The following is a 25,726-nucleotide window of genomic DNA, read 5'->3' on the forward strand; positions in this document are numbered from 1 at the left end:
AGAAGCAGGCTCCATGCACCGGGAGCCCGATGTGGGATTCGATCCCGGGTCTCCAGGATCGTGCCCTGGGCCAAAGACAGGCGCCAAACTGCTGCGCCACCCAGGGATCCCTGAAGCCAGAATTGATCTCACTTCTGTACCTCTCTGGGAACTCGAATTCTTAATATAGGAATCTCTTAGCTCTTCTGAAACAAAGGACTTTCCTATCAATGTGTTCTAGAAAAGATTCCACACCAAGAATCTAAAGAATTCCCTAGACACCAACCAGTTTTATTCTTTAAAATTTTATGCTTTAAATCAAAATATTATATTTTCCTCTTCTGCTCTGATGTAAGCTTTAATAAATTACTAGCTTTAATTCCACACACACACACCCTCCAGTAACTCAATTAGTAGCTATAATAAAAAATATTTGTACTTGCTAATGATGAAGAAAGTTGTATGATACAGTGGGTGGTTTTAGAAAAGGAGAAGGGATCTGGAGTTTTGACTCTAATTTTGCTACCAGCTAGATATCATACTACATTGCTGAGCTTTAGTTTCCCCATCTACAAGACTTTTAGTAAATGGTCTGTCTTCTAGAATTTCTCTGGTAAAACAAGGAACAGAGAAGTAGATAATCCAAAGCATCCAAGAAGGATGTGGACACATGTAGTATGAGACACAGGTAGCCCCACACATGGACAGACATCCACTGGTCCACCATTCAAGTAGCCCAACAACCCAGAGCACTTGGCCACCTTGAAGAATGGCTGATTCCAGGGTGGTTATAGGAAAGTACATGATGGGACTGGTATATCTTATTGTTCTAGAATGCTCAAATTGTGATAGGGGCTTGTCAAGGAGGAATAGAGGCCAGCTGGAAAGGGATCATCTGGCCACATCTGGAACAAATAGAGCATCAAAATAAATAATGATAGTAACTGATGATAGCCCATTTATGAAAATATAAAACAACAAATCCATAAAATAATTGAAAATTGGCTGAGGAACAGGCTATTTATAGTCTCAGAGTACTTCCCCATAAAATACTTATTAGTTACAAATGGAAAAAGAATAGCTTCATGGTGGAGAAATCTGGCACATGTCACCTTAATCAAGTGACCTAAGTGATGGGACTAATCGAAATCCTGTTGCCACCTGACCAGAGGCAACAAGAAGACCCCGCACAAATTCTCTGGTAGTCCTGCCAAAGGTACATCACCCGACCCTGATTATGAGGAAGCAGCAGATAAAACCAAATTGAGGGACATTTTGCAAAATGACTAGCCTGTCCTCTTCAGAAGTACCAAGGTCATGAGAACCAAGGTAAGAGTGAACAAGACTGCTCTACGCTGAAGAACACTAAAGAGACAGAACTAAACACAGCACATGATTTTCAACTGGATCTTTTTGCTATAAAGAACATTCCTGGGGGGCACCTGGGTGGGTCAGTGGTTGACCATTTGCCTTTGGCTCAGGTCGTGACCCCAGGCTCCCTGCAGAAAGCCTGCTTCTCCCTCTGCCTATGTCTCTGCCTCTTTCTGTGTCTCTCATGAATAAATTAGTCTAAAAAAAAAAAAAGGACATTCCTGGGATTGCCTGAATGGGGTCTGGAGATTAGACGGTAATAATGTACCCATTTAAATGTTCGGATTTTGAGAGTTCCATTGGGTTGTGTAGCTGAATGTCCTCGTTTATAGGAAAATCAGAAGTGGTGGGCATCAGGCTGGCAGCTTACTCTCAAATAATAATGGAGAAAGAGGTTCTTTGTATTGTACTTGTAAGTTTTCTATGAGTTTGAGATTCTTTAAAAAAAATAATGAAAACAATCTTCTGGAGGAATAATTGTTAAAACTTCCTTTGGTGACCTACTTTAATATTAACAGAAACAAAAAAAGCCCTAGCCCAGGGCTTGGCAAACAGTCTTTGTGGCTATTATAGAGCCAAGGGAAGAAGGGGCAGGCAAGGGGTCCCACAATGGCAGGATGAGGTGTCGCTTCCCACCCTCCCCAAAGATGATCTGGGCCCAGAGACATAAGGCAGGAAGTCAGGGTCAATGGGAAGAGTGGAAGAGAGAAAGATCCTCAGCAGTAACAGAGAACGCTGGGGAGTTCCTGAAACTGCCACCCGAGGCAGCCGTCCACACAGAACCCTCTAAGTAGCACAGCATGTACTTAGTAAGGAACTGGTCAATAACTTTGATTTGAACCTAATGAGCCTAAAACCTGAGCATGTCTCCTCTGTTTTTCATGAAAATATCAGGCAGATTGCAACTCATCTTCAAAGAAACACTCCTGCCCCTTTCCAGAAGAGCAATGACAACATGGGTTATTTACTACAGATCAGTTCTTTTGAACACTGTCTCCAGCTCATTTCAGTCTTTGATTTTCTTTTAAAACTCACTTTATTACCAACAACAAAGCCATCTCTCTGATCGTATGGCTGTTGCAGCCTTTCTGATTATCTGGGATTTCTTTGCCAGCAAATAGAGCTAATTGCTTTCCTTTTCCTGTCCTACATGTGGACAGAATGGCCATCTTTGATGATTCAGTCAGCTCCTGCAGGGGTACATCCTCACAGCTATGTTCAAATGGCACCTTATTCTTGTATTAATATAGTCCAGACTCATAGGGCTCTCACTTGGGACAGTAATGTCTACTCTAGGGAGAGTCTGGGGATGTTTCTGTGTCAGTGATTGGAAAGTGCTACTTGTATTTAGTGAGTGAGGTCAAGGGCGTAAACATCCTATAATGCATAGGACAATCCCATACAACAAAGAATCATCCTCCCCCAAATGCCAATAATGTCCTCTTACCCCTGGGAGGAACAGTGGCTCAAAGGGTGGATTCTGGAAAGAGTAGGAGGTAAATGCTGAGTCCCACTGCACTGTAATATATTGAGTTGCCTTGGACTTCCAAGACACCTTTGCTGTTGATCCCTGCACAATGCCTGCCTTCCTTCCTTCCTTCCTTCTTTCCTTTTTTTTTTTTTTTTTTTAAGATTTTATTTATTCATTTGACAGAGATAGAGAAGACAAGCAGAAAGAGGGAGAAACAGGCTCCCAGCTGAGCAGGTAGCCCAATGTGGGGCTCGATCCCAGTACCCCGGGTTCATGATCTGAGCCAAAGGCAGCCACTCAACCAACTGAGCTACCCAGACACCCCCACAATGCCTTTCTTACTGGCACCTATTGATACCATGCATTCCTCCCTTCTCAGACCTTGAGACCATTTCATTGTTCTCAGCAAGGGCCCCAGTCCCAATGATTTTGGCAATATCTAAATTGAGGAGAATTTCCCTTTTTATTCCAATTTGCTTCCATCATGAATAGAATTTCTTTAGGAATTGACAAGAAGTGAGGAGGATGGCCATGCTTTTGCATGCATTGTTTCAGGGTCACCTATCTACCAGAGCAATTGTTTGTTAAATTTTCTTTTAACCAGAGAGAAAACAGCTAACATACAGATGTTTGAGATTCTTACAAACCTGAAAGTATTTTTCTATCTTTAGGAGTGATAGATGGTAGTTTGTTCAGTAATCCAGGCAATCAATTTGCATGGAGGATTTGAGATTAATAGTTGCATTCCGAAAGAGGCCATTAGCCTTTAGAAACCCAAATGTTTAATGGGAGTTTCCTCTAAAGAATCTTTCATGGCCACTTCTGGGGTTGATGATGAACGCGTAGTAGCATTTTATCACCATGGAACATTTTAGCTTTCAACTTTTACCACGTTTTTCCTAAAAGGATTTGATATTTAGAATCCCGTCTCCCTCCTGCATCAGTCTCAATAGCTGCCCACTCTGCCTTAGTTGTTCAGACTCTCTTTTACTAGCAACTGCTAGTTGGGAGGATCTGTGGTTTCCAGGCTGCATAGAGCTGAAAGAAATCAAAGACTTAATAAGAAAGAATAGAGAATTATCAGGATTTAAGGAGAGAAAGAACTTGTGGCTGATACGGTCATCTTTTATGGTGCTCAAAGGGAACGTTACCCCTTTTGCAGGCCAGTGCCCGGTACATTCCTAAGTGTGGCCCTGCTGCCTTGGTTTATCTGTTGGGGGCCCCTTGGGTTCTGTGTGCCTCTAAGAACGTCATGGGTGTAAAAGAACAAAGTGGGGGTGGGGGCATGTCCTGATCAACAGTCCCTGAGGAGCATACTTTGGATGCACTGACTCCTCTCCTTTATGACAGCTATCAGACTTCAAAGGCCCCACACGATCTCTACATGGTGACATTATCTTTTTTTTTTTTTTTTTTTTTTTTTTTAACAGTAGGGTCTATTGCCCATGGATCTGGAGCCCTGATCTGCAGTCTGCACCTCCCTGTCCAGATCTGCTTTTCCTTCCTACCCTCTTCTGTTCCTCTCACTCCTGCCATCCCACTCCATACCCTGCAGAGGAAAAGAGGAGTGATCAGGTTCACTGGATGAACAGGATTAAGTCCTAACTCCAGCCCCACGGGCCGCATGAACGTCTGACTGGAGCAACACCCCTGCATCATTGCCTCCAGAAAACCGGCTTCTTTTCTGATCCCTGCAAGCTCCCTCTTCAGAACCTCTGCACCTGCTGTTCCTCTGTGTGGAACATGCTTTCTCCACACATCCGTGCGATCGTTTCGGTCACCTCCTCAGGTCCCAACGGGGCAGCCACTACCTCCACACTGCTTCGTGACGCGGCAGAGGGCAAAGAGCATGGGGGAGCAGGCAGTGACCGGGAAAGCCCTGTCACTTCTGTTCACATGTCATTGGCCAATGTTCATTCCTACCACCAAGCCTGATTTCAAAGGAACGAGGATGAACACTTCTCCTGTAGGGGGAGGTAGAGAGCACTGGTGACCAACAATTCAGTCTTCCATACCTTACCGGAGCTCGCTATTTAAAATCACATTGCAAAAAAATAAAAAATAAAAAAATAAAAATAAAATCATATTGCCCTTACTCCTCCAGGCCCTGGCTGTCCCCTATATCCCTTATCTGCCCTATATTTCTATATAAACATAGTAGCATCTAATAATGTATGATTTGTTTGCTCATGGAATTTGTTTCTCTTGATACCTGCTGCACCCCCATGGCCTAGAGCAGGGCTAGCACAAGGTAGATATTTAAAACGTTTCATGTTTTGATTTACTTGATGAATTTCATTCTCAAATAAAGATGTAAACCCACATGATTACTAGGGTGAGCAGTACTCACTACGGTGACTAGGTTTGCCCAGGACAATCCCAGTTTATGCCTGTTATCTCAATTAATTGTTAATAGCACCTTCTTTCACTCTCAAAAGGGCCCTGGATCACACGACTCATTACATGTATACATGTCTCATGACACAGCCATCACATTTAAGCCCCTGTCCTACATCCCTATGTCTTGTGAGGGGGAGGGGCAAGTTTTGGTGCCAGAGATAATTCCAGGCTGTGGGCTAAATAATATGGTATCTACACACTTTTTTTTCTCCCCTAAACTTCCTACTGTACTCCAAGACAATCCTCCTTTCCTTACTCTTTGTGCTCACAGCAGTCTTTTCTCCTATCTGCCAGCTGTCCGAGAACTATTTGGTTTCTGCTCTGCAAGGAAAGGGCCTCAATTCACTATACCAACTTACTCTGATTCCTCTTTCTGGTTTCATGTGGTTTTCCACCACTGTGTAATAACCCCCACATTGGGGGCACCTGAGTGGCTCAGTGGTTTAGCGCCTGCCTTCGTCCCAGGGCGCAATCCTGGAGTCCCGGGATTGAGTCCCACATCGGGCTTCCTTGCGTGGAGCCTGCTTCTCCCGCTGCCTGTGTCTCTGCCTCTCTCTCTTTCTGTCTCTCATGAATAAATAAATAAAATCTTCAAAAAAAGAAAAAAATAATAACACCAGCATTAGCGTTCTAAGATACTTTACTCTCTGTCTCTTTAATAACATAAAATTAATGACAAAGAAAAATCAATAAGCTTACTGCCTTCTTTTGCCTGATAGCAACCCTGCCATCTGCAACTTGTACATTTTAGAATTTGCAACTATTCCTTTAAAGGACAAAACCCACAGACTGACAGAGGGGTGGTGGCAGGATGTGATTAGCAAGATATTTAATCCAAATTAACACTTCAAAGGATGGATGGTCTGCTCAGGTGCTTTTGAAACCTCAGTCGGAGCCTGTACTTGTTTACATCTGAAAGCTAATCCTGATGAATCACCCAGAGGGGAGGTGGCATATGCTGTCACCCTTCATCCTAATTGTGAACATAAGCAACGGGCAGAAGCTAGGGTCCTCTAAAAGGCAACTGCTGAGAAAGAAAATGAGGGCTGGAAAAACCCAAAAATATGTGTGATGGGTGAAGAGCCCTAAAATTAAGTGCCCAGGGAAATTAATAAGGCTCATCTCTGCCGTCTGATTTGTAAACGATCTCACTTTTACCTTGGCATTTTATATTTTCTTAAGCAATTAAAGTGTTCTGAAAATTACAGAGAACTAGAATATCCAAGTTCACACCACTCCAAAATGACAACTGCCATATTGTCATATTTGCTTCAAGACTTTTTTCTTATTAAAGAAGTAAACATTTTAGGGATGGGTGAAACAGGTGATGGGGATTAAGCAGTGCACTTGTCTTGATGAACACCGGGTGTTGTTAAAGTGTTGAATCACTATATTATACACCTGAAATTAATATAACACTGTTAACTACACTGAAATAAAAATAAAAATAAAACAACAAAAAATGAAATATTTTAATCAAAGTTGCCCACTTCCACATGGAAATTCATTCTTTCCAGGTCATTTTTATTTATTTTTTACTATTTGTTTTTAAAGATTTTATTTTTAAGTAATTTCTACACCCAGCATGGGACTGGAACTCACAACTCAGAGATCTAAGTGTCACAGGCTCTACTTACGGAGCCAGCCAAGCACACTTTCCAGCTCATTTTTATACTTTGCATATATTATAGTGTTGCTTTGTGTGATGGTCATTTTATTTTCCATATACAAAGTTTTGCTTTTTTCCCCTCCACTTTATGAAGTTTTACTTCCAGCCATTGTTGATAATACATGTGAATCTGCTTTATAGTATTCTAGTATAAGAACATACGGCATTATTTTTCATCCATTTCATTCTCTTGCTGATGGACATGGAGGTTGTGTCTAATTCTTCCCATAACAAACAAGACCTCAGTGAAGCCCCAGTACCCACTTCCTGGTGGACATGCAGACTTTCTCTGGACCAGTAGCAGAAGGGCTGAGTCGAAAGGAATATGAGTTTTCAATTTCACCAGAACCTGCCAAATCGCTCTCCAAAGTGGCCGTGGCACTCCCACCAGCAGGACCTCGGTTTCCCTATTTCTCTGTAACTTTGCTAAACTCTGATCTGGTTGGGCATTTCCAATCCCATCTCCTTACTCGGGGTCACATTTCCCTCCACACTCAAAATGGCTGAACTGCTGCTCTTCTGATACTTAGCGGCCACATGGATTTCCTGTACTGTGAAAAATTCACATTCTTTACCATTCTTCTACGGGGTTTGTCTCTTTTCTATCTTCTTTTTAATGGCATGCAAGATGAATCACAGAGAAAAACAGTATCTTCGTGACTTTTCTCCACTTGATCTCATGACTAGAATATCCCAGTCTGAGGCTGGGCAAAAGAGCTCCAGGTTTGTTTTTGTTTTAATGGCAAATCTTCTCAAGGAAGACAACCTTCACAGTGTCAGTTTATGGCTTCCAAAAAGTGACGCCGCTGTGTCTCTGCTCCATTTAGTAAAAAAGTCACGCACTAAGCCAGATCCAGGGGCAAGGAAACCAGCCGGCTTACCAGAGCCACATTTTCCAGGCAAGAAAATTGAGACAAAGACCGAGTCTCCAGAATCACCTCACGAGAGGGTTGGTGAAGAGACCACAGAAAAGTCTAATTAACTTTCTTAACTAAAGTGATCTTCCTGTGGCTAACATCTAACATATGCCATAATTAGGACCAATGATAGCTTTCCACATTGGCTGTGGAAAAGCCAGGCAAGGGGGTTCTCCCTAGATGATTCTGGTCATACAAGTTTAGGAATCACAGGCCCAGATCCTAAAAATGCTTAACAATTCTCTTCTTTAGTAGGAGATGAAGGTTTAGCCTGAGGCTCGATTTAAAACAGCTTCGTTTTGCATTTTGTTAAGTAAAAGCCAAATTAAAAGATCAGAACCTGACCCCTTTACAGCTAGAAAAGCCAGGGGGAATGATCTGATTCAACTCTCTTGCACTTTCAGGACCAGACTATGATAGCTAGAGCTGGACCAAGACCTTGGATCCCCTGACCCTGTCCAGGTTTTGGGGCACAGCTCATGGGTGCTTTGGCACCTCGAGCCCTGAGAGGGTACTAAGAGGCAAGGCTGTCAGACCAGGGTACCGGAGACGTATCTCCCTCAGGAGCCATTGGGAATGAGGAGCTTTCCTGCAACACTTAAAGCAATCATTTAAAAATGTCCCCCTCCAGGCGTCTCCAGGATCGAATCCCATGTCGGGCTCCCTGCATGGAGCCTGCTTCTCCCTCTGCCTGTGTCTCTGCCCCCCATCGCCAACCCCCCCCCCCCCCCCCCCCGCCTCTGTCTCTCAAGAATAAATAAATAAAATATTTTTTTAAAAAGTCCCCCTCCGCTGACAAATGTTTTTTTTCAATCTCATTTTACATGGGATGTTTCAGCAGATTTATTTCATATCATGGCCTAGATAGTAAGGCACAATCATGAGCAGAAAAGAAAATCAAATGATTCCGGATCTAGGTTGCCATGGCAACACTGCTATTTTGAATACGATTGTTTACTTCAGCAGAATTAAGTTCAGTGTGAGCAGCTAATTAAGATGAGGCTTGAAGCTTTAACCTTAACCTTCACTGTAAGAAAAGAAAAAAGAATAAGCATTTTAAAAATGATGCTTGAAGTGTTGCTGGAGATGTATTTAGCAGAGGGATCATCACCCTTTGTTGGGGAAGCAGAAAACTGATTATTTTTTCCTTGAAGAGGAATGGGGGCCTACTCACCATCTGTCCAATTCCACAAGTCAATATTTCCTAATTTTAAGATATAAAGAGGAACAGAACAGAATTCTTATCAAAACAGAGCCAATTTCACTGTTGACATCAGCAGACTTTCTGAGACCAGCAGACAAGGAAAATCTGATGTTTTCCTTTATGCAGTAGGCAAAAGGATTTTTGTTAGATGCATATTTGTGTAAACAGACTTCATTCCACATCAAAATCAACTTTAAGTATATCTGTGAAGTAACAGGTTGAATTGTAAACAAATACACCAGAATGCAAATGTATAGCTGAGTGCTTCCCCTGCAAAGTGATCACCCTGGGAGGCCAAGCTCTAATTTTCAAAATGCTGACATTGCTGAGAACATGCTGGAGCCTCTTAGGAAGTGTCTCCACTCCCCCTGGAAGCTTCTTCTGGATGTCCTCATGGGTGGCAAATCTCCATCCTCAGAGGACAGAATTACCATTTTGGAAATTGTCAAAAGGCATTAAGAATAAAATCTGAGAAATAATGTAGGTGATCAAGCAAAAATAAATTGCTTTTCTTACATTACACACACTGGTTCTGAAAGCAGTTCTTACAAAGGAATTCCAAAACCAATTCTGCATGATGGCAGGTAGCATAGTATTATATACTTACAGATGTGTTACTTTAAAGGGCAGAATGAACGTGAATTTAAGTTCTAGCTTCTGTAAACAGCTCATAGTCATAGATCAGAAATCTGACTATTTCTATCCTGATAGATGAAAGGCTTGTGAGCATGGACTGGGTTTAGAAGGCTTGAGTTTTGAGTGCCAGCACGGCCACTTATTGGCTATGTGACCTTGGGCAAGTTACTTGACATTTCTGAATCTTCACGTTCTCATCTGTAAAATGAGGATGATGATAATAATAATGATCCATACCCCATAGGACAGTTGTAAGAATGAAATGATTTATTAGCATAAAGCCTAGCACACAGTTCACACCCAATAAATAAAAGCTACTCTGTAATTACTATCACGGTGACAAGAGCAACACCAGCAGCAGTGATATAAATATTAAGGTATTGGTCATTTAACACCAGAGATTTTTAAAAGTGAATTGTAAATGCTCTTGTATATCTACATGCAGTGATAGACACGTATCACAAAGGAAGTCCAGATGAACAAGTGTTCATTCTCCCAACTGGAAGAAACGTCGCCTTTACCAACAGCTAGTGCCCCACCCTGGCCTCAGTGTTGATGGGATAAATCAAGGCAAACATCACCCATCTCACCATTAGGACTGACTACAGAGAGGTCCCCAGTGCATGCTCTGCAGAACAAACATGATCCCAGTGTGGGTGGAAACAGCAGGTTCCTCAGCATGTGGGAGTGTCAAACACAGAAGCCCAGGCTTGTGGGGCCCTCCAGCTGTCCCCCAAACATCTCCCAGGGGGTGCGGGGGAGGGGGACCAGTAGTTGTGGGTGGGACTGCAATGACTAACCTCCAGGAGCCTCATGGTGGTGATGGTTTCATGGTTGATGGAAACTATGAATCAAGGGAAGAGTTTCAGGGAAAAGTCAAGGTTAGTAAATACACTGAAGAAGGAGACAGATTGCATCAAACAACAACAAAAAAGAGATCGGGAAACTGGGCAGAAAAGATCTCTGTTCATAGAATGGCTGCTGGCGGAGTCAGAATTGTAGTGCTGAGTTAAATTTTAAAAGGCAAGACAAGACTGAGAAAGGCAATGAGAATGGTCCTAGGAGTTAATCCTTCCTCACACACCCACCCTGCCCCTGCTTCCCGCATTTACAGGTGAATCTGAAGAAGGGCAAAGCTGTGAGCCTTCTCTCCCAGAGCAAACATCAGAAACATAAAAAGCTCAGAAACTGGGGAAAAGCCATAAACATTTAAAAAACAGCATAATATAATACAACCTATTCAGAAAAGGCCTTGGAGACAGCGGAGAAATAAAAGTTGGAGCTGGCTGAGTGGCAGAAAATATGAGACATGAGAGGTTTAGGATGTATTTGTGTTGAAATGAGTCCAACATGGATTATTAAGGGCTAGTCGTGGGGGCAAACATGGAATTGAGTTTCTAGCTTTACAAGGACGCCTCTGGTAGGATTGCAGAGATAGTTCTGTATTTTTGACCAAAAAAAAGTGATGCACAGATATTATGAAAATCCTTTTTTAAAAAAGATTTTATTTATTTATTTGAGAAACAGAGCACAAGCAGGGGAAAGGGGTAGAGGGAGAGGAGAACAGGAACCCCCCACGAAGCAGGGAACCTGACATGGGGGCTCAATCCTAGGACCCTGGGATTACAGCTTGAGCTGAAGGCAGATGCTTAACATTGAGCCACCCAGGCACCCGAAAATCCTTCTTGTTACCAAATATCTAAAAATTCTGGGTAAAATTTTTTTCTTAGTCTTTTAAGATGCATGACTGAATAAAGGAAGCTGGAATTAAGGAAGGGAAGTCCTCAGAGTCCAAAAGCAAAATCCCAGAGGACATTCTGAGAGGTGAATGAACCCTGAGCTGGTGTCCTGATCTAGCAAATCAACTTAAATGGTACTCAGGTTTCAGGACACCAAGTCTAGGGTCACAGCAAGATGGGGTGTTTGGAAGGAGGTCACTGCGTGAAGCTGAGAGCCCTGAAGTAACACCCTTGGAGAAAAAATGAACTAGGGAAAAAAATGCCTTGCAAAGGGTCCCAGTAAAAAAACTTGTTTGTCTTGGCTTTGGCCCTGGGTAGAGAGAAGAAGAAGAAGAAAATTCCTCTGGAGATTTAACTATAAGCCTGACCTCACATGTGTTTGTGGCCTGAACTGATACTATTTTTGTAGTCTAAAAACCCCCAGCCAGGAATTTATTTTAGTATGCTTCCAGAATAATGTGCCCTTCTATGTTTAGAGAAAGCAAATGCAAATCCTCTTCAGAGGAATGTACCTTCACTCAAAAGTCAAAAGAAACCCTGCATATAAGGTTCCATTGAACAGGAGCTCACAATAAAAACAATACTCACAAAATACACTGGAGCCAGTTCCAGAATGAGACTCACAGAAACTTGAGATGTTAGTTAATTGTTGCAGAATATAAAACAAGTATGTTGATGATGTTAAAGAAATAAATTAGGAGATAGTTTGAGTTAGGTAGGAACAAGGGACTTACAAATAATTTGTCGGTAAATTAGAAAAATAAACAAAAATAACTTAGAAAAATGGAAAATTAGGGTAATAGGTATTTATACCTCTGTAGATGGATCAAACAGAAGATTAAATGCCACTGGAAAGAGAATTAGGGAATAGAAATAAGAGTTGAAGATATTACTCAGAATTCAGCACAGAGAGACAAAGAGATGGAGAAAACAAAACAAAAAAATTAAGAGATATGTAAGTCAAAGTGAAATGGTCCAACATGCATCTAATTGAATGCCACTGGAAAGAGAATTAGGGAATAGAAATAAGATTTGAAGATATTATTCAGAATTTAGCAAGGAGAGACAAAGAGATGGAGAAAACAAAACAAAAAAATTAAGAGATATGTAAGTCAAAGTGAAATGGTCCAACATGCATCTAATTGAAATTTCAGAAAGAGATAATAGAGGCAATGGGGAAAAGGCAATGTGCAATGAGTGAATGGGTGGAAATTTCCTAGAATTGAGCAAAGCATGCATTCTCAAATTTAGCAATCACAATGTTTTGCAAGCAGGATAAATAAAAAGAACCCTTATTGCTATGCATGAGATAAAACTGCAGATTATCAAAGGCAAAAATAAAAATTCTAAAACCACCCAATAAAGAAAAGATTGATTACCCATAAATGAATGACAACTCAGTTGACAGCTGATGTCTCCACAACAGCAGTAGAAGCAAGAAGGCAGAGGAATAATACCTTCAAGCTCTAATAGAATATAACTGCCAACCTAGGACCACTCAGGAAATGGTGAGGAAATTATGACATCATTCTCTTACCTGGCCAGATCAACAGAATAATAAATGTCATACCCAGATTGCTTTCCTGTCCAAAGTTCATTCTTTAAGAATGCTCAAAATGGATAATATTCATATCACCTTGGTCAATTATGGAGATTTTATCTGAAGGCAGAGAAATGAGCTACAGAGAATGTTCATGTTTTCTATTCCTCTGGTGATGTGAGTCTGTTTAATTCACTAATACAGTCTAGCTATCCTCAAAACAGGGTCCTGATGCTAGACTTTGATCCCAAATCACATGTGGCTGTCTTAAAAGTATAATTCATGTCCACCTTCCATTTTGTTTCTCAAAGTTTCATTCTGTAATGAGCCAATTATGCAAAATAATTCAACTTCAAAGTTCTAGTTGGTTTTATTAAAAAAATGTAGATGCTCTCAATGTTTTGTTTTGCAGATGACATTTTCTTTTTCTGTAATCAACTATTTCCATTTGCTTTTCAAATAATTACCAACTTTATCTTCTTAACTCAGCTCATGCCTGCTGCTCTACTGGCCTCAGCCTTGCAATACCAATTATGCAGTCATTGGCTCCAAACACTTTTGAAAAAAAGGAAAATAATTATTTTTGCTCTCATGATATTCACTCTCTTTGAAAAGATCACATGAAAGAAACTGTATAGCTTCGTTTTAAGAAAGCAGTTAAATTTTCTTTTAGTCAAAAAACTATGCCAATCATAAGAAGATAAACAGAGACAGCGATTTTGACTCACAAAGTTACTACTGGTAACATTTAGTGCCTTATTGATATTTTACAATTTTTCTGTTATCTAAGGTCCTCCCTAATTTCATTTCACCTGTAAATGAAATTATTTTCTTCCATAAATCTAGAAAGGAACACAAATTTGTAAGGGACTATGAAAAAGAAAAAAGTGATCTGATTTTACTGGTTATTCCAGAGGACCAAATTTTTTTTGACCTCTGAGTGGCAAAATCTCAAATGCATTTGAAACTTAAGCTTCTAAAATAAAGCCCTCTGCCCCAAATCCATACACACAACAAATCTTTCATGCACATTTTTTGTTTCTCTATATCTTGATCTGCATAGTGGTTAATTGGGTGTATACATATGTAAAAATCCACCAACCCATAACACATAAAGTTTGTATACTTCAGTGTATGAAATAGTATCTCAATTAAGAAAATATCTACAGGGGCACCTGGGTAGCTCAGTCAGTTGGGTGTCTGACTCTTGATTCTGGCTTAGGTTGTGATCTCAGGATAGTGGGATCACTCTCATGCCAGGTTCCACGCCCAGCACACAGCCTGCTTAGGATTCTCTTCCTCTCCCTGTCTCTGCCCCTCCTCCCCTTCCCCAGGCATGCAGGCATATTCTCTCTCTCTTTCTGAAAGAAGAAAGGAAGAAAGGAAGAAAGAAAGAAAGAAAGGAAGGAAGGAAGGAAGGAAGGAAGGAAGGAGAAGAAGAAGAAGAAGAAGAAGAAGAAGAAGAAGAAGAAGAAGAAGAAGAAGAAGAAGAAGAAGAAGAAGAAAGAAAGAAAGAGAGAGAGAGAAAGAAAGAGAGAGAAAGCCTACACACACACACACACACACACACACACTCCCTGTCTTTAATAAGTCCCAGATGGGGCACGGAAATTAAAAAAGATTCCCAGATGGTTCTAATATTCACTTAGGTTGTAACCATCATCCTAGGGCAGTTAGAACATCTCTTGATTAGAATAGACATTCAGCAAGTATTTGTTTCAAAAAATGTAGAACGAATGAATGAATAAGTGGATGAGTGAATGAGTGAATGAACCAACAAACTAATAAATATCTGTGTTATTCATGGTTGTAGGTATACCATTGACTAGGGCCAGAAAAAGCCCTAAGCATATTTTTAAAAAGAAAAAAAGGGCCAGATGTTCTAAGCACTGTAATGTTTTATCTTTTTAACTCTATCAGCAACTCTACAAGGTGATCTTTAGGTGCAGCCAACATAAATCACTTTGGCTACTTGAAGAAGAAAGAAAGGTAGTTATAAGTATACCATGGTACAGAATGCTGTTGGGAGAGATGCAGAAACAGACTCCAGGCTGAGCTTTGAGGAATTACTCCCCAAATCAGCCAAAGGGGCTCTATCATTATTTGAAACCTGAACAATTAGAAAGGTGCTGCTATAGATGCTGCTCCAAGTTAAAACCGTTTCTGCTACAATCTGGAAGATTCCCAAAAAGGAAGCTGCCTATTCAATCAAGGAAGCCATTATTTTCTGGTTCTAGCTGAAAATGAATGTCCCATGTCCCATCTCTCTTCCCACATAATCTAGGTCTGAATCCAAATGTTTATGGGACTGTATTTGATTAGCAGGTCTAATTCACATCCACAACAGTAGCTATAAGAGATTCTGAAAATGGGAACTTCCATCCTCTGTAAGAGGAGGAGGTTGGAATAGGCATTGAGTGCGCTCATTGATAGACTCACAGACAATGAACCTGAGGCATAGAGATTAAGAATGGTCAAAGATACACAGCTAGCAAGTGGCAAGGTCAGGATTCAAACTCAAGTATGGCCCCATATAAGAGAATAATACAGTGCACAGGCAAGCTCATGGGTGTGAGGTCTCTAGGTCTTGACAAACTTTCATGCTCATGTTGACTATACTCATTAATCCTGACATCACCTCTAGAATTTAAGTCTCACAATTTCTCATCTTCATAATTCAGAAATATATTAATTTACTTGGCCATTTTATTTTTGGTTTGGAAAGTGTTCTCAGGTGTTGGCAGAGAGGGTTGTAGAAAGGGTTCTTTCACCGAACAGTGACCAAAACATCCATGCCCAGGCTTCAATAAGTACCTCCAACTCCAGCTCCTCACACTAGTTCCATGGTACAAATTAAAAAAACATTTACAAGTATCCTGAAGTTATTTTAGGACTTTCTAGCTTTTAGGAACATCTAGCTAATTCTACTTTCATCAAAAAGTTTGGGAAACTATGTTGGATGTAATAGAATGATGGTTATTTAGCCTCTGCTTGGAAAGCTATTACATAGCTCTCATGAACTGGAAACCATGAGACTAAAGCTTGTGATATATCCTATTATCTGAAACTGTATTTCCACACATCCTTAGTACAGTTCAGGCTGTCCATCTGTCTATCTCCATCCATCCATTCATCCATTCCCCCACCTACCCATCTCTCTATGCAAATGACCCAGATAATAGAATAAAAATATTAAACTGTATCTAAAATAAATATGTCAATAAATATAGACTAAGGTTGAGAGAGAGAAGGGTCAGTTCCAAATCACAGGACTGAATGTTGAAATTCAGTTGACGGAATTGTTGAAATGTTGAAAGTTCCTCATAAAGGAGAATATGTCAGCTATTTTTTAAAGACTATAATTTTTTAAAGAGATCCTTCTAGGGGCAGGGGAAAGAGAAATGCTTCGTTTGACATTACAAGTTATAACGTGCAAATCTGTCAGTTTGGGAAGGGTAAATATTTGCTGAAGATTAAGTGCATGGCAGAGAGATGTCATTAAATCACAGTAATTAAAAAGTTCAATTTAGTATCATGTGCATCCACTCCATTTTTTTTTTTTTCATCCACTCCATTTTTGATAAGCATACAGCTTCAACAACCCAAGTCATAGTCTGATCGGTCTCCACAGTGTAGAAGGAAATGATAAATGTCTTTAGCACGACTTCCAACAAAGTGAGCCTGAGTTAATTATTCTGTGTGCAAGTGAAAATGGATTTGGTTAAACAAATGGCCCTGCCCGCCAAGGATATTGGCCACATGCTGGACTAAATCTCATATTAATCAAATGTAGATCAAACTCTGTCAGACATGTGCACAGAAGGAAGGCTTTATTCCTTTATTTCTTATTAGTCTTGGTCTCTATATGTTGTGATGGAAGATTCCTGCAAATATTTTTGGCTGTGCATTCATAATTTAATGATGTGGCATTAAAAAGCAAATTTGAAGCCCCTGCCATGGGTACTGTTTACAGATTGGTGGGCTTCATATAGTGGGACTGATAATTCATTCAGGTTTTCCAGAAATGGATCCTCTCATCTCCAAACTGGCCAGAGTGATGGATGAAGATGCTGTTTTTAGACAGGAAGGTCCAGAAAGCCCTCTTGGAGGAGGTGGCATTTACCCAGAGTCATACATGCAATGAGGGAGGGAGGAAGTGATGCAAATATCTGAGTGGCAGGGTCCAGACAGAGAAAATGGAAAATGCCGAGTTCCTGAGATGAGAACAGTTAAACAAGGCTAAGAACTAGTCAAGAGGCCACTGTGGCAGAGCCCAATGAGCAAGCCGGAGACAGAATGGAACGATATGCATTTATAATGTATGGAAACAATTTCCTATGGGGCACCGGGCTGGCTCAGTTGGAGTGTGCGACTCTTAGTCTCAGAGTTGTGAATTCAAGCCTCATGCTGGATGTAGAGATCACTTTAAGTAAATGAATAAATAAAAATATTTTTAAAAATTTCCACCTAGACCTTGTCAGAGACATTAAAAAGAGTAACATTAAAATATTTAGTGATATCTTATAAAAATCGATCTGAACCATTGTTACAGTATTTGACATCAAACAAAAAAATCACTCTGATTTAGCTTTGGTTTAATCAGGTAGGCTAACAATTATGTGAAATTATTTATTACTGTTCAACTTTGTAAAGATGGTGAAAAATTTAAAAATCCATACCTCATAAACACACTAGAGACTTTCTGAATAAGATGGAAATCTGTACACAGGTTTGAGCTAAATCAAAGGAAGCAGCTCACATTGTGGAGAAAAATCAAAAGCTTAAAAAAAAAAAAACCCAACCAGTTGCCAAGGCAACAAGAAAATCATTCGACAGAAAATATAGTTTCCATCTCAAGCACGTTCACATGGAGAAGCCAAGTATCTTCTGGCTCTGCATTGGGATTTTTATGTAACCTTTATCCAGTCATTTGTGGAGACAGGTTAAGAGTTGAGAACTTGGGAGAAGATATTTGCAAATGACGTATCAGATAAAGGGCTAGTTTCCAAGATCTATAAAGAACTTATTAAACTCAACAGCAAAGAAACAAACAATCCAATCATGAAATGGGCAAAAGAGATGAACAGAAATCTCACAGAGTAAGACAGACATGGCCAACAAGCACATGAGAAAATGCTCCTCATCACTTGCCATCAGGGAAATACAAATCAAAACCACAGTGAGATACCACCTCACACCAGTGAGAATGGGGGAAATTAACAAGGCAGGAAACCACAAATGTTGGAGAGGATGTGGAGAAAGAGGAACCCTCTTACACGGTAGGTGGGAATGTGAACTGGTGCAGCCACTCTGGAAAACTGTGTGGAGGTTCCTCAAAGAGTTACAAATAGACCTGCCCTACGACCCAGCAATTGCACTGCTGGGGATTTACCCCAAAGACACAGGTGCAGTGAAATGCTGGGACACCTGCACCCCGATGTTTCTAGCAGCAATGGCCACAATAGCCAAACTGTGGATGGAGCCTCGGTGTCCATCGAAAGATGAATGGATAAAGAAGCTGTGGTTTATGTATACAATGGAATATTACTCAGCCATTAGAAAGGACAAATACCCACCATTTGCTTCAACGTGGATGGAACTGGAGGGTATTATGTTGAGTGAAATAAGTCATTCAGAGAAGGACAAACATTATATGGTTACACTCATACGGGGAATATATAAAATAGTGAAAGGGAATAAAGGGGAAAGGAGAAAGAATGATTGGGAAATATCAGGGAGGGAGATAGAACATGAGAGACTCCTAACTCTGGGAAACGAACTAGGGGTGGTGGAAGGGGAGGTGGGCAGGGGGCTTGCGGGGGGGGGGGGGGTGACTGGGTGACGGGCATTGAGGGGCACTTGATGGGATGAGCACTGGGTGTTATTCTATTTGTTGGCAAATTGAACACCAATAAAAAATAAATTTATTAAAAAAAAGAAAAGAGTTGAGAACCCACTGGTGCCTTGGTCAAAGCTGGAAGGCAGGCAACTTGCCAGGAAAAAACCCTTTAGGGGAATGAGAGTAAATCCAGTGGTTCTCAGGCAAAGGCACAAGACTTCTTTTCTTCTCTTGAAATCATTCTGCCACTTTTCCCAAAGCACTCAATTTTACAGAGAACTCCCATTTATGAGCTAGACACCAAATGATTATTGAGAGACTAGAAGGTCACATAGCAGGGCTGGAGGGCTTCCAAATCCTTCTCCTTGAATTTCTGCAATTTCGAAGAGTGACTCAGAGCTGACTTTAAACACCATCTGTGCTCCTCGCTGGGCACCCTGCTCAAAGCCCTGCCACTTGCATGCTGCCAAATATGGTCTTGACTCTCCCCTCACAGGCCTTCTCCACCTGGAGACTCTGCTGCTCCTGGGGGACCCTATGTCCTGGCCCCTCCTGTATGGAGCTTCCCCATTTCCCCAGGTGGAGCCTCCCCAGGTGGAGCTGGCTGGTCCCTCCCCCCCAGGCCTGCAGTGAGCATACATGGTATTTAGTGTCTCTGCCCTCCTCTCCCCAAAGCTTGTGTGTGGCCAGTTTCTTAAAGGATTGTGACTTCCTATAGAGACGGTCCTTGTCCTATTTCTAGTAGGACACCAGGGCTGAGGTAATGGGTTTCAGCAAACCAGAAAAAATGAATTACTATATTGCTCTAGGTTTTAATGTAGAAGGACAATCCCAAATCACCAACAATACAACTAGCAGGAAGAACCTAAAGGCAGGCTGTGGAAGAGGGAGGTGGCTGTAGAGGCAGGTGGCTGTGTCTGGTCCCAGCTCCTGCCCTTGCTAGTGAGACCTCTGAACCTCTCCTTTTCCGACCCGTGTCTGCAGAATACCACCTGCGTCCTGACAGGTGGCAGCAGGTGTTCCACGACAACGGGGGACTTGGTTTTCCAATAAGTTCAAGATGGCAGGGTTAAAAACATTAACTGGCTTTATCATAGTACTTCACCCACAGAACTGGAGGAGGATGAAATGAAGCAAAATGAGGGAGCACAACAGAATGCTCAACAAATGCCAACTGTTGTTTTCATTATTGTTACTCTTCTCATCCACCTGGACGCAGCAGATTTTTTTCATAATGTCTATAGATTACTTTTAATTTAAAAACAAGAAAGCAAAAAAAAAAAAAAAAACCCAAACAAACCAAAAAATACCAAGAAAGCTATTTTACTCAAAGAACTAGTCCAATTAGCATGCAACCCAGCTAAGTTTGTAATATATTTTTTTTCTGTATCGTGATAGAAATGATCCCGTTCCCAGTTCTTCCTCTGCATAAAAGTTATACACTGCTAATTTCTCTGTCAAAAAAAATTTTTTTTTTAACTTTGGAAAGTCATGTTTGAAGAAAAGGACTCCCAGGATAGGGGAACCACTCACCCAAAGTCTGATGCAGAAAGTCTCCACCATACATACATCTCCCTCCTCTCAGACATGAGGGGAAGCTGCCCATTTGCTTTCCCAAATATCGAGCATCATAACATAAACATCATGCTATGAATTTGCCCTCAGCATATATCTGCATTCCAAGGGTCACCAAGTTGATGGGAATCCACTGGAAACGTACCTGAACTCTTGTTTCCTCAAAGCCAAGGACAGCAGGTGCATTTTATATGAGGATTATAGGGCCACTTCAGGTAACTGAACAGAGGCCAAGAGTTAGTCAAAAAGGAAATGATAGGGGCGCCTTGGATGGCTCAGTTGGTTAAGTGTCTGCCTTCAGCTCAGGATATGATCTCAGGGTCCTGGCATAGGGATGATAGCCTGTTACTCCCTCTCCCTCTGCTGCTTCCCCCTGCTTGTGTGCTCTCTCTCTCTCTGTGTCAAATAAATAAATAAATACATGCATACATAATCTTTAAAAAAAAAGAAGGAAATGATAAAGGTGCAAATTCAAACTATGTATATTTCTTTTCTCTTTTCTCTAACTACTCTGGTAACTAGATTTTCTAAAATTATTCTCTCTCTGTTTCTCTGTCTCTGTCTCTCTGTACACTGCACATACACACCATACAGCAGGGGTCTCACTTTAGATGGACTCTGTTCGGGACAATCATTTGCAGTAACACTGTTAGGCACAGGCTTAGAGATAATGCAGAATGTCACACAGGCCCCAACCAGGGCGGAACTGAGCAAACAAAATAATGTGCCCATTAAAGTATTTTAAAGGTCAAGAGAAACAGTCTATCAGTGTTACAGGAGGGATTTTTCTTCTCACCAATGAATAATCTCATTTAAATGAGTATCATTTAGGGACACCTGCATGGCTCAGAAGATTAAGCATCTGCCTTCGGTGTAAGTCATGATCTTGGGTCCTGGGATCAAGCTCTGTGTTGGGCTCCCTGCTGAGCAGGGAATCTGTTTCTCTCTCTCCTCCTCTCCTTCTGCGCTCTTTCTCTCTCAAATAAATAAATAAGATATTTTAAAAAATAAAGGCATACCACTGAAATACTTCAGAAGTCTAAAGAGAAACTAGGGACAAAGCTCTGAGGAGTCGAGAGCAAAAAAATGGAAGAAAGTCAAGGAGAGAAGCACAGGAGTCTATTTTAGGAGGAAAAAGCAAGAGTGCAAACACTGTCTGGCATGTGTACATGAGTGCTCCAGATGACAGATGGGGAGCTCCAGGTCATGACAAAGAAGACAGGTGCATCAGCCACACAGTGCTGGTGGAGGGAAGGGGATCATCATCTTGTGGTTCCAGAAACAGAAGGAACAGTACAGCCTAGGACAAAACCCCAGAAATCTCTACCTAGAGATGCAACTCTTCTGTTTAGATTCTCAGGCAGAGAATTAGGATTAATGAGATTCTCAGGGTCTGAAAGATGTTGAAGTCTAAGAGATTTAAAAGCTCTCATCCTGCTCTCAGGATGAGATTGAGGACAGAATATTAGTAAACAGATTAGTTCTATCTTGGAAGAACTCTAAATTCTTTTTAGTGATTTGGAATATAATGTATGCACTGGCCAAGCTAATCTAAAAATTTTAAGCAGGGCTAAGAGAAGCCTGAGTTACATCTTAAGACTCTTCTGTGGCAAGGTAAGGCATGAAAGCCTAGCTCATAAGCTAAGTCACACCTTAGCATATGAAGAGTAAGAAAAACAGAGGTAGTAACTAACGTGCACAGTTTCTACCCAATCCAAGAACGCTTTAGAAATGGGGAGCAGTAACAAAAAAAAAAAAAAAAAAAAAAGTTGAGCAGTCTCTTTCCTCAACTCATTCCCATTAGTCTTCAGAAAGGAAAGAGAGTGGAGGGGAGGGCAGGGAGCATAAAAGCAATGACATTATAGCCAAAAAAACAAACCAAACAAACAAAAACCAACCAACCAACAAAATCCCAGCAAAATAGTAAGTTTTTCCTCTGGGTGGAAGGATTATGGGTGTTTCTCTTTTACTTCGGTGTCTTTTCATAATTCCCAATCTTCCACAATAAACACATAAACAAGAAAATTTTAAAGAGAGAGAGATATCAGAGGGATTCAAGAAATCAAATTGAGACAATTTTAAGCAATACATCTATTGCCACTGAAAAGCAAATGCTTGCTCTGCTGTTCATTGTCCTGCCTCTTTAAGAGCAACAGTCATGTGTCTAATATTTATCAAATGTCCACCAATGCCTGACCCTGGATGGAGAAATGAAGGGTGGAGCTGTTGACAAACTCACAGTCAAGAATCAAAAGAAATCAAACAACTAAAGCACTGTTAACTGTTAGCCCAGTTCTTCTTCTGATGGCTGTCATCGGAGCTCATAACAGAGCAGAGGTCAGAGGTGCCACAAAGATTTCACTCAGCTGGAAAACTAGAGGGGCCCCTAAAGGAAACGGGGGTTTGGATAAGCTCCATGATTCTCCACAAAAAAAATCACGGCTAGGCCGAAGTGTCCTAGTGGTTCCATCTGGAAGATAATATGGTTCTACCTAAAGACAAAGCACTATAGTACTCGTGTACCCTTGAACCTTTGTCAAAGTGTCACTATAAATATACTTTGGACTTTGCAATGAGTCAGCTTGAAAACTATAGCAATGGCCAGGGGTGCCTGGGTGGCTCAGGCAGTTAGCGTGTGCCTTTGGCTCAGGTCATGATCCCAGGGTCCTGGAATCAAATCAAAATAATGTGCCCATTAAACCAAAAAAACCAAGAAAGCTATTTTGTGCTTTCTTGGTATGTGCCCTATTGGGCGTCCTGCTCAGCAAAGAGTTGGCTTCTCCTTCTCCCTCTGCCCCCCATCCATGACTTGTGCTCAATCTCTCTCTCTCAAATAAAGTATTTAAAATTATAGCTATGTCTAATTTGCAAACCGATATATTTGTAACTTTTATTTATTTATTTTTATTTATTTTATTTTTTTATTTATTCATGAGACACACACAGAGAGAGAGAGAGAGAGAGAGAGACACGGGCAGAGGGAGAAGCAGGCTCCATGCAGGGAGCCCGACATGGGACTCGATCCTGGATCTCCAGGATCACGCCCTGGTCTGAAGGTGGCGCCAAACGCTGAGCCACCCTGGCTGCCTGTAACTTTTTTTTTTAAGTAGGCTCTATGCCCAGAGTAGAGTCCAATGCAGGGCTTGAACCTACAACCCTGAGATCAAGAGTTGGATGCTTAATTGACTGAGCTACCCAGGTGACCCTGTAACTTTTTACTAAATTATAACATCACATATAGAAGTGCCTAAATAATGGCTCTATTAATTTTCACAAACTGAACATACCCAGTATAACAAGCACCCAGATTAAGAAACAGAACAGGAGCCCTTCTCGTGTCCCCTTCCAGTTACTACCCTTCAAAGAGGTTACTGTCATTTTGACTTCTAACTCCTAGATGGCTTCCCACTCAGCCTTTTAGTTGTGAGACTCATCCAGGTTGTAAGAACACACAACCACTTAACCCATTCTACAGATGATGGGCATGTGGGCAGTTTCTAGTCATGGCTGTTATAACTGGTGCTGCTCTATTCCCATACATGTCTTTCCATGAACTTAAGGATACATTTCCGTTGGGTATGTATCTGAGAGCAGAAATGTTGGGTTGCAGGGGATAGAAATGTTCAGCTTTTGGAGGTACTGCAAATAGATGGAGTAGTTTATGTGAGGATTAAGAACCCATCTCTGCTTTTGCCTGTTGCTGGCTCTCTGACTAGGACATCCTACCTATATCAGGCCTGGTCCAAATCTGACCTCCTGTCATCCGAGACTGGGAGGTCCCAAACCATTCTATTTTCATCTATTTTAAGAATATTATCTTCATAGATATTGCCTATGCTTCCTCCCCCCGCCAAAGAAAAGGCTGATAACCAGAAGGGCAGAAGAAATTATATTGTAGTGAAGGGCAAATTATATTACAAAAGACAAGCCAACTAGTAAAACACAACTTAGAACTATAATTATCTTCAAAATGAATCAATTCATCACATAAACCCAGTCACTCACTGGTAAATTAATGAAAAATATAACAGCATTGAGCTTTTAATTGCTCCTATTGCAAAAGCCCCAAACTTAAACTTTGGTTATCAGGCAGAAAAAAGGCAATTAGTTTGCAACAGATGCCTCAGTAAAAACCTGTTACAACATGGCACCAGAGTTAATATTCTCCAGTTTTCTTGAGGCTTCCACTTTTGACAATCCTACTTAATCTCTCAAAACTGATCGCTTTTTGCTTTTTTTTTTGGATTAGGATCTTTTTCTAACATCTCCAGTATATAAGCTTCATAAGAGTCCTGTTATCTCAACCCTCAAATTTAATTTCCTCTCCAGAACTTTTTTTTCTCCAGAATATTAAATGTCAGAAAAACGGCAGATAAAAAGATTACTGAGCAATGATAGAGCTTAAATAAATTAAGGCTTCCAGGCTGTGTTGCTACTTCCTGTTCCCAAAAAGTAATCTTTTTTGAGGATATTAAACATCATTTGTGACCTTTAGAGAGAACTCCCTGAAGTCATTCATTCATAATAAAATTTGGTTAGACTATCACAGTAGGGAATAGCATAAAATGATGCCAATTTTCAATTATAAGACCTGATAATGCCCCATGACACACTTTCTAGATTGTTGACTAGGTTTGAAATGGTCCCAATAACAATCAAATATATTTTTCTGGGCACCATCAGATTAATAAACCACAAATAAACATGATCAGGGGAGAGAAATGAGAAATGGAATACTTTCAGAAAAATAATTCCCACAATATCCTAATCCCTATGAAGATTGCAGGGAAAGGAAATTTGTTCTTGGTCCAAGACCTGCTCCCATATGAGTGGAAAGGGTGGCTGATATAATGGCAGGGAGGGAGGGTCATAAAGAAATAACCCTTTCCAGCAGTAATGACTTAAAGGGCATGGAAAGAAACTTCACTGGCCCTTCCATGGCACCTAGAATCCCCATCTGCTGGACTCCTGAGGTTATGACATGTCATGGAGTATGGTGATCAACATGTTTATTCATTCAACAAATATTTGTGAAGGATCTATCGGGTCCCATAGACTAAGGTTCTAAGGTTTGGAGATTCTGTGATGCACACACAGATCCGGTCTCTGTCCTCATGGAGCTAAAGATCTAGAAGAGGAGGTAAAACAAGGAATAAATGACTACACAGATAAATTCCAAAAAGTGACATATAGGGTGCCCCCAGAGAATATGACAGCAACAAAATCTGGATGCGGAAATAGGGGGGTCAGTGGATGACTTGGTTATAGACCATATGTGCTCTAGTTAGCCAGTATTAACTATGTTGAATCCATTATTCATAACTAATGCCGTCTTTAGCCAGGAGAGTAGTATTTATTGTATCTTTCCACTAGTCATTTCAATGCA

The 25,726-nt window shown here is 40.9% G+C and overlaps 2 protein-coding genes across 6 annotated transcripts in view; one reads left to right on the plus strand and one right to left on the minus strand.

Annotated features, from left to right (window-relative positions):
• Positions 1-25,726, minus strand: part of SHLD1 (shieldin complex subunit 1) — a 79,522-nt gene that overhangs the window by 2,750 nt on the left and 51,046 nt on the right. The gene's annotated exons all lie outside the window — the stretch shown is intronic.
• LOC118352292 (cytochrome c oxidase subunit 7B, mitochondrial-like) overlaps positions 7,167-25,726 on the plus strand; it is a 49,726-nt gene continuing 31,166 nt past the window's right edge. Inside the window, exon 1 of the mRNA XM_035706028.1 lies at positions 7,167-7,307. Coding sequence (XP_035561921.1) covers positions 7,167-7,307 — 141 coding nt within the window. The remainder of the gene's footprint in view (positions 7,308-25,726) is intronic.

The sequence above is a fragment of the Canis lupus genome, chromosome 24, assembly GCF_003254725.2.
Source record: "Canis lupus dingo isolate Sandy chromosome 24, ASM325472v2, whole genome shotgun sequence".
NCBI lineage: Eukaryota > Metazoa > Chordata > Mammalia > Carnivora > Canidae > Canis > Canis lupus.